Here is a 17,892-nt window from a genome sequence, read left to right as displayed (position 1 = left end):
CTTTGTAAATAGTAATTTATTAGAGAGTTAAAAACTAAATATTGTTAGAAAATTTATAAAATATGTAATAAACAACAATATACATTGAACAAAGACAGTGCTTTATGAAGATAAAAAAAACAATCAACAGTGAAGGGATGGTTTTGTTATTTTGAAAAGTCGTGAAACCTAACATGGCAGAGACACACTACTGATTTCCTAACTTTCGCATTTAAAATAAAGAAATAATACAATTTTATGAATGATTTATTACAGAGATATTGTTTTAAATTCTCACATTTTGGATTCAGAAACATGTAAAACAGTTTTACAAAGTAAGTTGTATAGAGATCTGCAATTAATTAAGTTCTTGAGTTTCAAAGAATCTAATCTCAAGCACCTACAGTAATATAAAAGTTTTAGAGAATCAATCTTGTTCACACAGTCTTCTTAATCAAATTTTGATCTTGCTGGGTTAGGAAATGTCCAAGTAAAATTTTATGAAATACATTACAAAACGTTTAGAAAATTTTAGCATTCAACACATTCGAACAATATCATTTCCATAATCTAACATGATTTTACAACTGGAAGAAATATCGTTGTATGTCGAGAGTAAAAATGATTAATATTTAACATACACATAAAATACTAAAAATGATTCATACATTTACTTCTTTGGAGACATCGACAAGATCGAGATTACACAAACTTATAAAGAAAAAACAAAAATACCAAACAAGATAGGGCAGTTTTAAATTGCATTCTGATATACAAGTGGAAACATTACATATAATATAAAAGACTTTTGGCACTTGGATAAAAGAGCAAATATCCATACCATGTCTAGCAACAACTAAACATAGTAATAGGAAGACTGGATTTATGTGCCAAAATAGACACAGAAAAAATATTTGTTTACTTAAAAAAATCATGTTTATTTTTACGGCCCTGGGTTTATTTACCGACAGATTATGCAACAATACGAGGTTTGCTTGGCGATTTTCAGAGTATTCCAGGATCGCCAGTGCCCAGACGCCAAACAGGCGACGATTTGCAGTTTTTGCTATTTATTGCGAACGTCGTAAAAATAAACAAGTACCAGAATCTATTTCAGAAATACTTATTTACGTTTTTTTTTTCAACAAAGAAAATTTATTTCACAACAGAAAAATTACGTGAAATGTTTAAGGTGCCTTTAAAAAAAATCACTTGGTTAAAAAGTGAGTTATAATCCATTAATAAATGTAAAATTCAGGAATAAAATATAGAAAAATTTAACTTTTAGATTATGGGTGGAAATGACGGCTAAGATATCTCTTATTAATCCTCAATGGAAGAACTAGAAACTGTTTTACTCCTGTTCAAGTCATTAATAAATAAGATCCATAGTCCCTATTGACCATCTGTGGGAAGCATCATACAATTCAATGCAATGGGATCAGTAGTAAAACAGTATATAGGTCACTTAGGGTATCTTACAGATTAAAATCTCAAGGAAGGAAGGACAAAATAAATATACATTACTGATACGAGAGTTATACCACCTCATTTACAAACAGAGAAAAAAATCTGCATTTCCCCTAGTAAAAGGGTTGAAACATTAAATTTTATAATAAAAAATTATACTTAAACAATCATAAAAAGATAAATGTGTGAGGTATAGAAATGCATTAAAAAAGAATGGAAGACTTAATTGTTAATAATTTTTAAAATGTATTGCTCCAAGAGGTAGATAAAATATATTCTAGAGGGAAGAATCATAAAACAAGTGAAAAGATACATTAATTAAAAAATGTACATCAAACTAAGTTTAAATAGTTGATTCATTTCATTTTTTAAATATTATAATATTAAAATTAAATGGAGAAAAATAAATTTAAATAATATCGGGGGCAAAAAATTTGTTTAGTCTTACAAGAATCACTCAAATATTCATTTCTTGATATGAAATGCCATGCTTATGTTTTTTTTAAGAACACTTATTCATATATATTTTGATAATTTCAATTTCAAATGCAAGAGAAGGATTGAAGAAATTCTTAATAAAAACTCTGTAATCTCAAAAACAAACAATAATTTACTAAACAAAAATCTTCTTTAGTTCTTTACATAATAAAATTTCTGATTTAAAAAAATTAAAACCTTATTAAAATAAATAAATAATTTTTAAAATCTAACTAAAAATAATGAAAACATATAACTATAGCTCTGAAAAAATTCCAACTTGCCACCATTTCAAATGGAGAACACACACCATATGAAAAATTATATTAATATTTTTTCTAATGGAAACATGCAGTTAACTAAGAGAATAAAACATTTGAAGTTCATTAATTAAATAAATTGATTTTGAAATAAAAATTCAAATAGATATTCAAATTTCTAGAGATCACCTTTACTTCATTCACAATTAATCAAAAATAATTTTCAACAATGACAATACAAGCATATAAAAAAAATTGAATAACTTGCCGTTTTACATTATAAAAGATTTAAATATTTCTGTATATCACTGGGAGTACACTATCTTTAAATAATGAAAGACATTTAATTCAAATACAAATTGAAAAAATTGTAAACTTTCATAAACAAGAATTAAAAAATAATTCAGAAATTTGATTATGGTCATTAATTCTAGAAATGTGCAGTAGAAGTTGTTTCATTCAAATACCTAATTCACATAATTTCACAATTCGATTATATATGAAAAATATTTTTTCTTTGAATATTCATTATACATAAACATTTCGTTTACAGAAACTTCGATGACTTATTGGACCCAAAATTTTTAACATGTTTAAGGTTGTAATCAAAAGTAGAAGAAAATATATTTTCATAAATCCTTCAACCATAAATATCTTTAATCTCAACGCAAAAAATAAAAATTGAAACTTAAACTTTTTTTTAAAAATGTAACAAGCAATAAAGAAATTCAAATAATTTCTTAAATTCTTGGTTGCTTGAAAAAAATATAAAAATTCTAGCATCACCTGATAAACATATATATGCTTTAATTACAAAACAAACAAAAATACAAAGATGAGATAAAAATGCAGACGCATTATTTATATTAAATGCACCACAGAAGACATTCATCAAAATAACAGAAAAAAAAAACTAAATTTTTTTAAATATCGTTTTTCTGAAAGTGAATAACAGTGCATTTATATAAGCAATGTATAACATGCACTTTGCAAAAAGATATAAAATGGGATATTTTGACTAGCTAAGGTATTTTATACAAAACTATCAAAGATAAGAAAAAAAAATTGCAACATTAAAGTCAATTTTAAAATTAATCAAATATAAGCTAAAGACTGTTAATATCTATAATTTCTCAAGTTTGGTCTGCCGGCAGACTAATATATCATGGTCTTTTTTCCTTTTTATGGAACATACTATGTAAAAATCTTAAAATATTTTTGGATACAAATGTACAATATTTAAAATTCAATAAGTTTTAGTCTTCCTCATCAAAAATGGTAACAGTAAGTCCTTATTAGATGAGAATGTCCCAATGCATGTTATGACAGTTCACCAACACGAAATTTGAGCACATTCTAGAAAGAGGAATTATGATTAAAACATGGTTTTTAATATAATGCAGAAAAATAGAAAAAAGTACTATGAAGTGATTAAATGGTGTAAATTTTTAAAACTAGAATTTTTGGAATAAAAATGAAAAATAGTAACTTTTTTTTATTTAAATTATTTTATATATCCAGAATTTAACTCATGCAATTACTAAAAAAAAAAAGTACTAAACTCACTAAAATTCCCATGCTCAAATATTTGAAAGAAAAAATTTGGGGAATTTATAATAGAACAAAAGCTACAACAGTCACAAACAGAATTGCTGCTGATAACTATATGATTAGGAACATCTTATGCACAAAATTAAAAGTAATTATCTTAGCACTGAATGAAATGTTAATACATGTATAAATAATTCATTTTAAAAAATTTAAATATTATAGTTTTAATGTGAAAAGTATGTTTGTAGAAAATATTTTAATACATAAAATCCTGTAATGATCTATATTTTTGCTTAAGTATAACTTACTACTAAGTTTGTTATCTCTTAGAAGACATGGGTAGTAGCATTATCTGGTGGAATGTTTAATAAATACATCCACCATAGTCTTTAATTAATAAAAATAAAACTATTTACTTAATTTTCATAAAATCTGCATTATAATTTTTAATGCTTCATTATATTTGTAAGCAAAATTAGAAAAAAAATATATTTACTTTGGATTTTTACAGTATAAAGCCACATATATGTTTCACTTTTATTTATGTATATAAAAATATGAAACAATTAGGTAAAAAACAATGATAGTATAAGTTTAAAGTTATGATATTAAAAGAAATGAAAATAAGCTGGAATCATCCTTAATAAGCGTCCCATACAGAATATTATATAGATAAATGAATAGTCTAAAAACTATTGAATTTTGCAACAAATTATGTAGCAAAGTGTCAAAAATGAACAATGAAGATAAACAGGCAAATGCTATTTACTTTAAACATAGTTTAATCAAAGTCGTATAATAATTCAATCACAGCAATGACTGCATATTATTTGTGCATAGCAAGGAACAGAAAAAGATACTAAAGGTCATTAAAATTCTCTTTTTTTATCACATTACCAATCATTTCACATTTTGAAAAGCATGTTACAAAGATTAGCTTTTCTTACATATAATGTTTGCTCATATTCCTCTATTTAATTTTTTTTTGAATGGAGATATTTTAATAACATCTAATCTTGCTGCATATATCTAATGGTTTTAGAAAATAAATAAAATTTTAATTCCTTTTATTTAAAGACAAACTTACACTATGTATTTAAAGAAAAAAGGTAATTAAATCCAATACAAAAATAAAAACAAGGTTTAAGTGATAAAGGACAGTGATTGAGAAACATAAAATGCAATTAAACTATAGTATATACACATGTAATTGAAATTGCATCAGTAACATAATTAAAAATATACTTCATGATGTTAAAAAAATTTAAATGCAAAATTAAAAGAAGAATATATAAGCATGGAGACTTACTTCAACTTTTTTTAAACAGCAACAGAACTAGATGTTGATGTTTGATGATAACTTCCAGGAACTGGAGGCGTTCCAAGAAGCCCCAATCTTTGTTTCTGTTTGCGTTGCTCAGTCATCTGTAAAAAATATATTGTTATGGGAAGAAATTATTCCCAGAGAGTAGTGTAAAAGCAGATATTACAATTGAACTACTACTATTCTTTCTGCAGATAGTATAAAGTGTTTTAAATAATTGTTTTATTCATAAAGTATTTAAATTACTATTACTAAAAGAAAAGCATTTTTTAATAAACTAAAAGAAGTATGTTAAGCTGATATTTGGGGAATAATGAAACATCAAAAATTTCATTCAACTCATAGTAAGAAGCTTTAAAAACTTTCTGTACAAATAGCAAATAAGAAGCATTTTACTTATAACAACAATAATAAAAATAAATAAAATAAAATAAATAAATAATGTTTTCCTACTTTTATTTGAAGACATAATAATAAAACATATTTAAATATTCAAAATAAAAGTTCTATTTTAAGTATTTCTCAAATTTTCAGAAAATAAGAAAGTTTACATTAATTTTTTAAAAATATATAGAACCTTTCTTGGAAGAGATTTCAATTACAGAAAAAGAATGAAATTTTTGAAAATAGTACTTACCACACACATTTATTCACCCAGCATATAATTTCCAGTAAAAACATTAAATTATCATTTTTAAAAATACCATCTATAACATTCAGTGATAAAGCTTAGAGAATATATTTATAATTAATTTTTCTCTTGTTATGGCATTAGGCCTTCAAAATGGCATTAGAATAATTAGAATGAGATGTATCATTCATTTAATTGCATGACAATTTTTCATCCAAAATCATGACAAAAAATTTAACGTATTTCACAAAGATTTAATTGTCTTATCATAAAAATAATTATAATGTCAATGGTGGTAGACAATGAATTCTTAGAAGGAGGAAGACAAAAACCATAAAAAATTAAATCTCAAATAATAATAAAAGGGAATGGATGTATGTTTGCTGGCACTCTACAGGGTAAGATTTACTGTACAGGCTTAAGAGTTATCAAATTTGGTACAGATATACTTTGAATGGCAAAAATATGCAAATCAGTGCAATTTTGTTTTTTGAAATTTCAATTAATTAAAAATATATAGAATTTTGGTGTCTTTCATTAATAAGTCCCAGATATATTATCACACAAAGAAAATCATTTTTATATCTTCTTATTAGAAAAGAAAATCATTTTTATATCCTCTTATAATTCAGAAAAAAGTTCTTTAATGATACGTTTCAGTTTTTTTCAAGCAATTTTTACCGAATATTAGTAATTTTTAAAAAATATATTTTTAAGCAATATTTACAATAATATTCTTCATTGCGGTAATGAAATTCAAACCATTCTCATTGCTTCTATAAATACTTTGACACACTTTGGTAATACTACAATAAATCTTTACTTTCTTATTTCTTCAACAAATTTTTTGAGGAATCCATCAACAAAATCCTTTAAGATATTAAGATACATTCAACATCCTGACAAATAATATTAGACATTCTTTACTTTATTACCCATTTCCTACTTTAACAATTTTGTACTCTTTTTATTAGTTATACTATTCTCTATACAGCTATTTTTTTCTTTTGGAGCCTGCTTCAATCCCCCTAAGCAGTTTCTACAGTGTCTACACATTTTACAAGTAAAATATAAAACCCACTTTTAATATTGAAATTATTTTACATGAGAAATTAGACAAGTGCATTAGACAAATGCAGTAGGATTGGCACAGTGCTTTGTCTAATCGATAATGTATAATCAGATGCTATCAGTTATGTTAGCAAATATAACTTGATTACATGATGGAGATTCACGTACATAATAAACTTAAATAAGCAACTTAAAAGCCTATAACAATTTGCTATTTAAAAATGCTTTGCTAAGGAAATCATGATATACATAAAATATTCAATTGAAATTTAACATATATTATTCCAAGCAAACCAGCCAGTCAATAAAGGGAGTTTTTTGTTAAAGTGAAAAGCTATTTATGTGCATAAACAATCTTAGAAAACATATTGCATAAAGGAAAAAAATGAACTGTAAATTCCTATTTAGTTTGGTGAGAAAGTTCACCGAACAACTCACCAATACAACTACACAATTTATTTATAGTTAATATTTCTATTTATATTTAAGAAATAAAATGAAACTGTTACAATACCTGATAACACTGAAAGAAAACAACACAAATTCTTTTGTAGAGAACAAATATCAAAATGTAAAGCAAAAAGCACAGTATTCTATATGGAACTTACCTGATCTCGTAATTCAGCTAATTGATGAGATAATGTTGAAACTAATTTTTGAGTATTTTCTAGTTGAACCTGTAAAGTACGAATTTCATTTTGTTCCCCTTCTGCTTCATCAGCAGCAAGTGACATGGCTCGCATGCGAGGGAACCAATCAAGATTATGATCCTTCAAAACAGAGAAATTAAATTTTAGTAATATAAAAAATTGCATAAACAGTATATAGTAAAAATATTAAATAAAAAAAAATAGTAAGTTATACAAGTACATATGACAACCATCATAACACACTCACGCATACACATATACTATTAAGGTCGAAATAAAAAACAATTACATATTTCAACAAAAAGTCAAAATTTTCTAATAATAATTATAATGCAGAAAAAAATAATAATTGTTCACAAATATAAAGAAAACTTTTTACCTTCAGATAAGTTAAGAAAAAACAAAAATACAGAACATTTATAATTATGTTTTTCATATCAAGACATTAGACAATAATAAAAACAGTTAATCTTTATAAATGACACACTGAAATATATAATACAAATAAATGAATGGCATTAAAAATGGAACCTCTATATTATGTTAACAAACAAATAAACAAGTTAAATGGTTAATTGAAATAAGAAGGAAACTTTTTAAATGTTACATTTAAATATACATTTCCATTACATTCAAAAGTTACACCATATACAGATTATAAAGGTAAGTATTTGAAAACATACATCTAAAGAATGCAAATAATTCTGAGGAAAAATTATTCTGATCAGAATTAAACACTTATTCTAATGCATGCAAATATTATTTAAAAAAGGTAATTCAAGAAAGACAGATCACTAAAAAAAGTATGCAATCTACTGAAAAATAGAGCCTGTAGTATCATTGTATTTGTGTCAGCTATGGAACTCTAAGGTCAAGAGATTAAGATACAAATTCATCAAAAACATACTATATATGTGAACGTGGTCTACATTAATCTATTAAAATGAAATATTCTTTCTGTCATACAATGAGGAAGTCCCCCCCCCCCAGGGTGGTGGTGAGTATTGCTTTCATAATTTGTCCATGGTTCAAAATTACAATGCAATCTAATTCTAGTAGAGCTTCAAAACAAGAAATTCAAAGCAAACAGAATTAGAAACCAAAAATAAACCAAATTAAAAAGAAATTTTTTTTTTCTGTTCATAAATGATAAAACAGAAACTCAGTCCATAACAAGATGAAAACTACAGAAATTTTAAGAAAACTTGAAAAAAAAACATACCTTGATCATGGAAGCAACATAACTTTCAGGTCCCGTGAATTCGGTTGGGTCTTTTACTATAACCAAAACAATAAAATACAAATAATGCCACATATTATGTTCACATCGTATGTGTTCTTCAAATGATACAGTTTTGTTATCAAATGATGCTCTATCAAGACCTGGATTAGAAGAAAAGAATACATAATATTAAATAATGCATTTAAAGAAATATTCTATGAAAAACTCTTCCATTCCATTTTAAATATACTAAACAATAGCTAATATGTTAAAAACTTGCTTTTCAATATAAAACTTTGAACAAATTAATTTTTTGTAAGATCTAAATATGTCAAAATGTGTTGTGGAAATGCATTTTTATTTCATTTAACTTTTAACATTTGAGATGAAAATCTTCAACGGAATATTTCAGATATTTATTGATTACATGTAAATTTGTGTTTTAAATCATAATTTCTCTTACTTCATAAATTTTAATTCATCAGTTTAAATATGTAATAATTTAATTTAATAATGTTTAAACCAATTAAGTAATTTACTTCTACCAAAACAATCCATTAACCAAAATATATACAGTAAAAATTTGTACACAATCCACATATTTCATTAGAAAGAAAAATTTACATCAATGCATAATCTTCCATTTTTATTTGGGGGAAATATTAAAAAAAAAGGGGGGGGGTATTTTTGTTTTACTATTTGTGATTTTTTATCCAAACAAATAAAATTGAATTAATAATTAAAACTTTCATAACATTTAAGACATCAATAAAAACATTGATTCAATTTTTAAAGTCATTTAAGAAAAGAAAATAATCAGAAAAAATCTTATGTGCATCTGCAAGGGTTTTAAAATTGCAAGCCTATAATCTTTGTTTTTCAACTTCAATGTAGAACAAAACTGAGAATTGCTATAAAATATTTGGATTAAAAATAAACTAAATGTCTTTTTATAATTATTACAAAAATGATATATCAATTTAAAACAACAATACTTATTCATAAGTTAATGCTAAACATACCACAAATGAAACATGTATTTTTCAGTATTTCTTCTTTTTGCTGTTTTTCACTTCTCAGGTCAGCAAAGGTATCAATGATGACACCAAAAATCAGATTCAGGACAATAATAATGACAACAAAAAAGAACAGTAGATCATATATAACTCTAGCAACAAACAACGGTTCCTAGAAAAAAAAATAACATATTACAATGAATTTTAGATAATTTTAATTACTTTTGTACAAAATCATACATCCACCAAAAAGAATAAAACAAAAAGATATAAATATTAAATTAAAAACCAACCTTTGCACTTGGAGGCCTAAGAACATCTCCAATCCCACCACCATTTCTTAGACCTTGATTTAAAGTAGTAACAATGCACATCAACAATGAATCACAAGCTCTTTCTGTAGTAGTATCATCTTCATCGTCATCATCATCATTCTGGGAAGGAGTCACTTTTTGCACTTCAAATGCTAAAAAACAGGGAAATATTTGTTTGAGTGTATAATAAAATACTACTATATATCATATTCACTATAGATATTAAAATCTATAGTGAATATGACAATAATATTAAAATAAAAGCACATACATTTAAAGACAAGGTAGCTACAAAAAGGTTCATGTTGATTTGATCTAATGCAGAATATTTAAAAAAGGATATAGAAAATCTTATTAACTTCTTCAAGAGGACAATTTACATTTTATTTATACAGATGAAAATCATAAGTTAATCTGAATTCAATTTAAAACTTAAAATATTTTATGAACAATTAAAATCTGAATGAATATTTTATGAATAATGAAAATCTGAATGAATATTTTATGAATAATGAAAATCTGAAGTGTATAGCAATAAGCATATCTTTTTTTGTGAAATTCTCATTAATGATAACTTTAAATTTAGGATGTTCATCAATTTCAGTTTCAAATAAGTCCTCCTTTTCGAAGTATAAATTAAATAAAAAATTAGCATTTATCCTTTTAGTTGGCTAAGTGCTAATTTTTTTAATGCTAGCTCTGGGCTTAACACTGCAGTCCAGAATATCTTATCTACCATGATCTACTTGTGGTTCAATCTATTCATTTCTGATTCATTCTAGGCCATCTTGGAAGTAAATGATGATCCAGAAAGTGTTTATAAGCTTTCAGAAAATAAGTCAAGATAAATCAGTGTTATAATTATTAGGGATAAATTAATTCACTACTGCAAGGGTTAAAAAGAAGAGGTGACTAATGATTTATGATTAACATGTTTAAAATAGTAATATAAAAGCTTATTTGATTTGAATTCTTGGCATCTTAAGGGATTTTTTGGGGGAGGGGGGTGAAAATTGTTAACTTTGTACTTGACAAAATAAAATACTTATCATTCCCGATCAGAATCATGTTAATAGTTTCTTTAAATTTCAAAATATTAATAATGTTCATCTAAATATTAAAATGAAAAGAACTTATAACTCTTTTAACACAAATAAAATTTTTAAAAGAGATATCTTTATAATTCTTATTCAGCTTTGCTAATAATCACAGAATAATAATAAGATGAAGCACATTTTAAATGCAGTATCAGCCTTCTTAAATATCCATGGAAATTATTATTATAAAAGCATACATTAAGTAATATATGGATCCTCACCAATAAAATTTTCATTTTATTTTAATTCTGCTATGTACCTGTTTCATTCTCATCATGAGATTTATATATATTTTCTATTCCTTTCAGACAAGTGGTATCATTAACAGGACAATATCCATCAGCTGAGAGAAATGGTTCTGAAGACACATTATTTGCATTTTCTTCAACTCCTATAGCACCTAAAAAGTGTAAAAGCAAGGCATTACTTGAAAGAATAAATATAATACAAGGTACTGTTATGTAAAATAGATTTTTGCTACGATTTAATTTTAATTTTTTATTTGTTTCCCAACTAAAAAATTACAATAAATAATGTTAAAATGATTAGAAATCCCAGTCTCTAACTTATCAGTATCTGTCATCAAATTTCAAGCTTAATAAACTAACAAAAGTATTTCTATTTGTTTGTATAAGTATTTAATAGAAATACTAATACAAAAAAAAATAATCATGCCTTCATAGCAGATAAAAATTAACCAATAAAAACATGTACACACAATAATACTAGCCCAATTCAAAGCATTCATTTCTTGTTTGAATAATTTATTTAAAAAGCATGACTATCATAAGAAGTTATTCTTATTAATACCATTAAATTTATGTTTTTTTTATTGAGATTAACTTATTAAAACCATAGTATGATAATCAACAACATAGAATATCTGTTAAGTTTGTAATAAATATCAACATAATTAAATATAAAAGAAAAACTTTTTAATAATTTTGAAAAACTAAAAAAATTTCATCTTGCCAATGTTTAAAACTAAATTAGTTCCTACAGTAATTTCTATTAATAATGAAGGAGAATGTATGTGTGTGTCTATTGGTGCTCTACAGATCAAATTATTTAACACAAGTTACCAATGTTTGCACATATATATTTTGGAGGGTAATAATGTGCACCTCAGATAACTTTTTAAAAATTTAGAATTTTAAATAATGAAAATTAAGTTAATTTGTATTGTTTTCATACAAATTTCAAAAATAATACAGCATAAAAATGATTTTTATATATTAAAATTTGAAAATAAAGCTAACTTTCAAATAATATTAATTTTCTTCCTGTGTAATTTTTTCTATATTTAATGAATTAAAAAAATTAAGAACATTTTTCACTAATACATTTTATTGTTAATGAGAAACTGAAATAATTTTTATTGTGGCTACTAATATTTCATTCTGAATTTTATTCCTGTTACTGATGATCCAAATAAAATAAAAATTTAGCTTATTTTATTACATTTCGTAGATTTCGGTATATGGATATGCATTTTAATAAATTTTAAGAAATTTTGCTGTATTTAAAGTTTTAACATACTACAATACTACAGTATACTACAATACTTTCAGAATACTACAATAATATTCAAATACAGTTGCTTTTTCTTATGATATAACTGGAAGCATAAAGATATAGTCAGAAAATTAAGGAAATCAGATTTTGATTTGTTTGGGGTTTTTTGGCACAAGAGCCATGATGTTGACCATGCTGTGCCAAACAATGGGTAAAATTATATCATTTAAAAAAAGTCACCGAAGGGAAATGAGGAGAGGCTAAAATGTAATCAAGATTCAAATAAATGGATAAAACTTTATGGGATTTAAAATGCAAGGAGTTGGACATGAAGTATCTTATCAAGCAGGAAAGATAATGGAGTGCAAGACTTTTGAAAAAATTATAAACACTGGGAGTTGAAATGTGGGCATTCTGACAATATATGTTGTACAGACATTTGACAATGAAATCGTGAACACAGTGGTGGTTGTTCACCTAGCAACAAACGAATACGGGTGAATCTAGTGTGTCCAATGCGTAAACGAGTTAAAACCATATCTGCTTTGCTGTTCGTTAATGAGGGCCAAAGTTGCATATGGGATTTGATTATATGAAGTTTGTTGTTTGTCTCCAGGTCCCACTGTCACAACCATTTTAGAATAAGGAAGCATTTTAACATGTTTCTGTATGTAGTTCAGAGGAATATTAGTAGCGAATGAAGTAGTCACCAATTTGGCAGCCTTGTCTGTCTCTTTGTTGCCTAAAATTCTAATAAGGGATGGTACTCAACAGAATAAAATAGTATAACTATGAGAAGTTGATTTATTAAAAGTATCTAAGCCTTTTAAAATCAAAGGATGAGGATTAAATGATTTTAGAGAATGTAAAATGCTCAGAGTCCGTATAAATGATAAAATTTTTATACAGGCTATTAGGAATTTCTTCTAAAACATATAAAAGATCACTTATTTCTGCAGTAAAAACTGAACAGGAAGGGTGAAGTTTAAAAGAAGAAACTGTATGAGGGAAAACAACAGCAGAAGAGACATGAGTAAATGATTTTGATCTGTCTGTAAAAACTGGAATAAAATTTTGATATTAATGTCTGTGTAAGAAAATTTCTTGAAAAATGAGATCTGCTGTTTCAGACTTGATAAAAGTATCAAAAGGATTTAAATATTGCATTTCAGGCATTTTCGAAGGTGGAAAAGTATTTTCCGGATTAAAAGCTGCATAAGGAATGTTATTAATTCTTGTTAAAAAAGACAGGGATGAATGATTTCCTGGCATCTTGAGAGCAAACTAAAAAGGGATGAAGTTTAAAATCATACAATGGATGATTAATGTTCGATTGGATTCAAAAATAATAATTAAGAGACAAAAATTGTCTTCTTAATTCAAGGGCTGGTTCACAGGTTTCAACACACAAAGCTTTTAACAGGGGATGTCCTGAAAGCTCCTGAACAATGACGGAGAGTTACGTGGTGAATAGGGTCCAATTTTTGTAAAATGCATTTTCTAGCAGAACTGTATATTGAGGAAACATAGTAAAGCTTAAAGAAATCAGACATAACAAAGGCTCAGAAAAAAAAGTTGGACTTCATACCCTTAGAAAAAAATAAGTGTAATTAAATAAACAATAAAATGAACAAATTTATATAGAAAATGCTTGAAATATTAAAAATATTGTAGAATTATTGCATAATAGAAAATTATTTGATCTCAAAAATAATACAATTTTATTCTAAAAACAATGAAATTCTCATTTTTATGAAAATATGTCATGTCTGAAGGAATGCAGAGCACAATGAACAGAATGGTGTAGGGTTTCTAAAATTATACTAATTATGTGCATAAAAGTAGAATTTTGAAGATATTTTGCTAAAGAAGCTATTAAAACTAAATTGCACAAAATATCTATATATATAAAACGATTATGTGGTCGCAAAATGAGGCTGAATTTGTTAATTGCCATTTGACAACATTTGACACCGCCAAATGAGTAAGGCTTCAGTTTTTTCCACGCTAACGAGATTAGGCTTAACATGTTTTCAACCGATTATTTCAAATGATTCTGTTAATTTTTTTAGTGTTTGATGTATTTAAAATTAAACACTGTTAATTAATTGGTCTTTCAGATTCGTTCTGAAGTACTTTTAAATTAAAATAAAATAGAATACAGGAAATTAAAAACTTCCAATCTGCATTGCACTATCCCAACTGGTGTAGAAAATTTGAACGTTTGTGTTATCTCAACTGGTCTAGAAAATTCATGCACGCCCAGTGAGTTCTGATTGTATACAACTGTATTTTCATAAAACGCTCACCTAGCCGAAATTTGTTAATTGCCGTTTGGCAACACTTCAACCTTTCCCGGGAACAATCAACACGCAGTTTCATAAGATTTCAAGCAAATCCTATAGCTGATAGCTGCAAAGATGTTTCTCATTTAAATCAATGTCGTGATTCTATGTTGCTGTTCCCAAGAAGAGAATTAGGTTCAATTTTCGAGTACATTTTTGCCTTATATTTTTCATTTCTTATATTGTTTAATCTTATTTTGGGATGGACTGAATTTGAATATAATTGCTTTCAGGCATTTCTTTTTTTTTTTTAAATATCAAACTCTTATTTTGTCTCTGTAGCGTAGCTTCCAAATTTAAACAATTGTGAGAAATAGTACATTTTTTTTTGTAAATATTAATTCTTTATTCTGTTTCTATGGTATAGTTCCCAAATTTGGAAAACTGTCAGAAAAGTGCAATTTTTAAAAAATTTAGTTCATTGGTAGATGTGCATAGTTATTTTAATGACAGGATATTTGTGTTTACAAAGAACTTTGATGCAGGTGATTTTTGCGAGTGTACTTTTTGCTTTACATTCTTAATTTCTTTTATTGTTTTATCATGTTTTGGAATAAATTGAATCTGAATATATCTGTTGCTACACTAAAGTGGTTTAGTATATGGCAAGCAAGCGAAGCGATCCGAGAGGAACTGCATCAGCAGTTCCTGGGAGTTGGCGAGCAGGAGGCAGAGCCCCCTAGTTTAATTGAAATTTTTAGTAAATACTATTGCTGACAAACCATCTGGTAGCCAAAGGCGGCTGGTCCCGAACATGATAGGCAAATGAATTTTATGATATTTTCTATTTATTTATAATTACAAACATTTTATAAATGCTCACTATCTTGTTTTTTAAACAAATAATATAATTACAAAATTAGCATAGACCACAAATCGATACATATTTATCCTGAAATTAAGAGTAATATTTTTAGCTGTGCACAGCAGATAAATCAATGAAAATTAAAAATTGTCTCAAGTTAGTATGCAATTTTTAAATGTCTCATGTTACATTTTAAAAAATATTCCACTATATTTTCAACCCTGTTGTATTATTTTAATAACATTCAATAATTTAAAAAATGCATAATGTAAAACATTAGTTTATACATAAAATGTTAAACTGAACTTACCAGCAAGATCACGATGATGTTTAACATCGACTTCCATAAGAAAGTCATCTCGAAAGAACAAATATCCAATAATAGAAAAGAGATAGACTAAAATTAATGCTAACACTGCTGTTAAAATAATAGATCGGCCATTTCTTGTAACTGATTTGATGACATTTTTCAATGTTTCTTCTTGGTAAACAACATCTAAAAGCTAAAAAAAAAAAAAAAAAAAAAAAATTCAACAGTTTATTAGAACAAGAAAAAAAATCATTAAAATATTAAATGCTACCAATATCAATAATAATCATAAAAATATATTAAATTAAAAACATGTTCATGCAATAGATAAAAATAATCTATTATCTATACTTATAATAATAAAGCTCAATGTGTGTGTGTTGGCAGTCTACAGGATAGACCGTTTGACCTACAGCTACCAAATTTGGCACGTGTATACCTTGGAGGTCGAGAATGTGCACCTAGGGTCCCTTGCTTTAATTTTTAATTAGAATTTTACTTATTAAATAAAACTAACTTTCCCTCCAAAAAAATCTTTATTTCTTCACCGCCGAATGAGTAAGGCTTCAGTTTTTTTCCCACGCTAATGAGAGCTTAGACTTAATATTTTTCGACCGATTATTTCAAACGATTCTATTTATCTTCATAATGTTTGATGCATTTAAAATTAAACATTGTTAATTAATCGATCTTTCAGATTCATTCTGAAGTACTTTTGAATTAAAATAAAACAGAATAAAGGAAATTAAAAATTTCTAATCTGCATAGCGTTACCATAACTGGTGTTGAAAATTCAAGCATGCGCATTGTGTTCTGATTGTTGACAACTATTTTCAATGGATGCGGACTTGATTAAAATTATTTTTAGGTTAGTTGTGTGCTTTTGTAATTAAATTGTATTCATGTTAGTTATATATGTTTTGCATATGCTTATAAAGTACATCATTTTTTAAGTAGTTTTTTTAACCTGTTTTTGACCGATTATTTTAAACGATTCTGTTTATTTTCTTAGTGTTCAAACACTAAGTGCATTTAAAATTAAACATTGTTAATTAATCAATCTGCTCATGATGAATTTGAGAAAATTTTGTTGACAAATTCTTGAGATATTACATAAATTAAGACGGACGATACCACATTTACGTCGCTTACATTATTAGGAGCCGAGAAACGGAAACAGGTTCGGAAAAAGAACATGATGTTGTTTTGGTTAGGGGTTTTGAAGCACGAAATCATGTAGGCAATGAATAAATCATAAATGGGGCGTCTTAAGCTTTATCCCGATGAAGCCCGGCAAAGAAAAAGAAGCGTAAACGTATGCATTGCGTTGCAGATTCTTAATCGCAACACTCAACTTCAAATACAGAACATGTCCATTTGGATTCTGAATCCCAACCATCAACGTTCAACGCAGAACGTCTCCGTTTCAATTCTGCGTTTCAAATATCGCTTTCTAGCTCTAAGCAATTCATCAAAAAAAATGTTCTCACATAATAACTTAAAATTTGCAATAGCAGATTTTTTTTTTTTTAAATTTTAAAAACACTTATTATTATTATTTTTTCTTTTTTGTTAATTCTTTTAGACACAGTATGTGGCAACACTAATGAATAGCTTTTCTGGTTTGCTTATTTTTCTTGAGTAACAGAAATTTTTCATCCCTCAGCTAGCAATTATCTGAATACCTAAGCAACACACATGCAAAATCTGCATTTTTTTTTTTTTAAATAGTAATGAGGTGTCCAACTATATCAGATGACGAAAAGATATTAAGAAAGACCAAGTGACAATTTAATAATTTGAAAGGAAAAGTTGATCATGAAATTGCTAAATTGGTAGTAAAGAGTGAAAAATT

General features: G+C 26.4%; 1 protein-coding gene across 12 annotated transcripts in view; it reads right to left on the bottom strand.

The window, feature by feature from the left end:
• Nucleotides 1-17,892, bottom strand: part of LOC129963293 (inositol 1,4,5-trisphosphate receptor-like) — a 75,684-nt gene continuing 57,792 nt past the window's right edge. For all 12 annotated transcript variants that reach the window (XM_056077564.1, XM_056077566.1, XM_056077568.1 and 9 more), the window contains 8 exons: nt 16,038-16,230; nt 11,322-11,462; nt 9,945-10,117; nt 9,658-9,823; nt 8,636-8,796; nt 7,372-7,533; nt 5,047-5,162; nt 1-3,542 (listed from right to left, as the gene is read on the bottom strand). In XM_056077564.1, the coding sequence (XP_055933539.1) occupies nt 5,058-5,162; nt 7,372-7,533; nt 8,636-8,796; nt 9,658-9,823; nt 9,945-10,117; nt 11,322-11,462; nt 16,038-16,230 (1,101 nt within the window). In that variant the 3' untranslated portion in view covers nt 1-3,542; nt 5,047-5,057. The remainder of the gene's footprint in view (nt 3,543-5,046; nt 5,163-7,371; nt 7,534-8,635; nt 8,797-9,657; nt 9,824-9,944; nt 10,118-11,321; nt 11,463-16,037; nt 16,231-17,892) is intronic.

Source organism: Argiope bruennichi, chromosome 3 (genome assembly GCF_947563725.1).
Source record: "Argiope bruennichi chromosome 3, qqArgBrue1.1, whole genome shotgun sequence".
Taxonomy (NCBI): Eukaryota; Metazoa; Arthropoda; class Arachnida; order Araneae; family Araneidae; genus Argiope; species Argiope bruennichi.
Note: the sequence above shows the minus strand (reverse complement) of the source record. Positions and strands in the feature narration are given on the sequence as shown.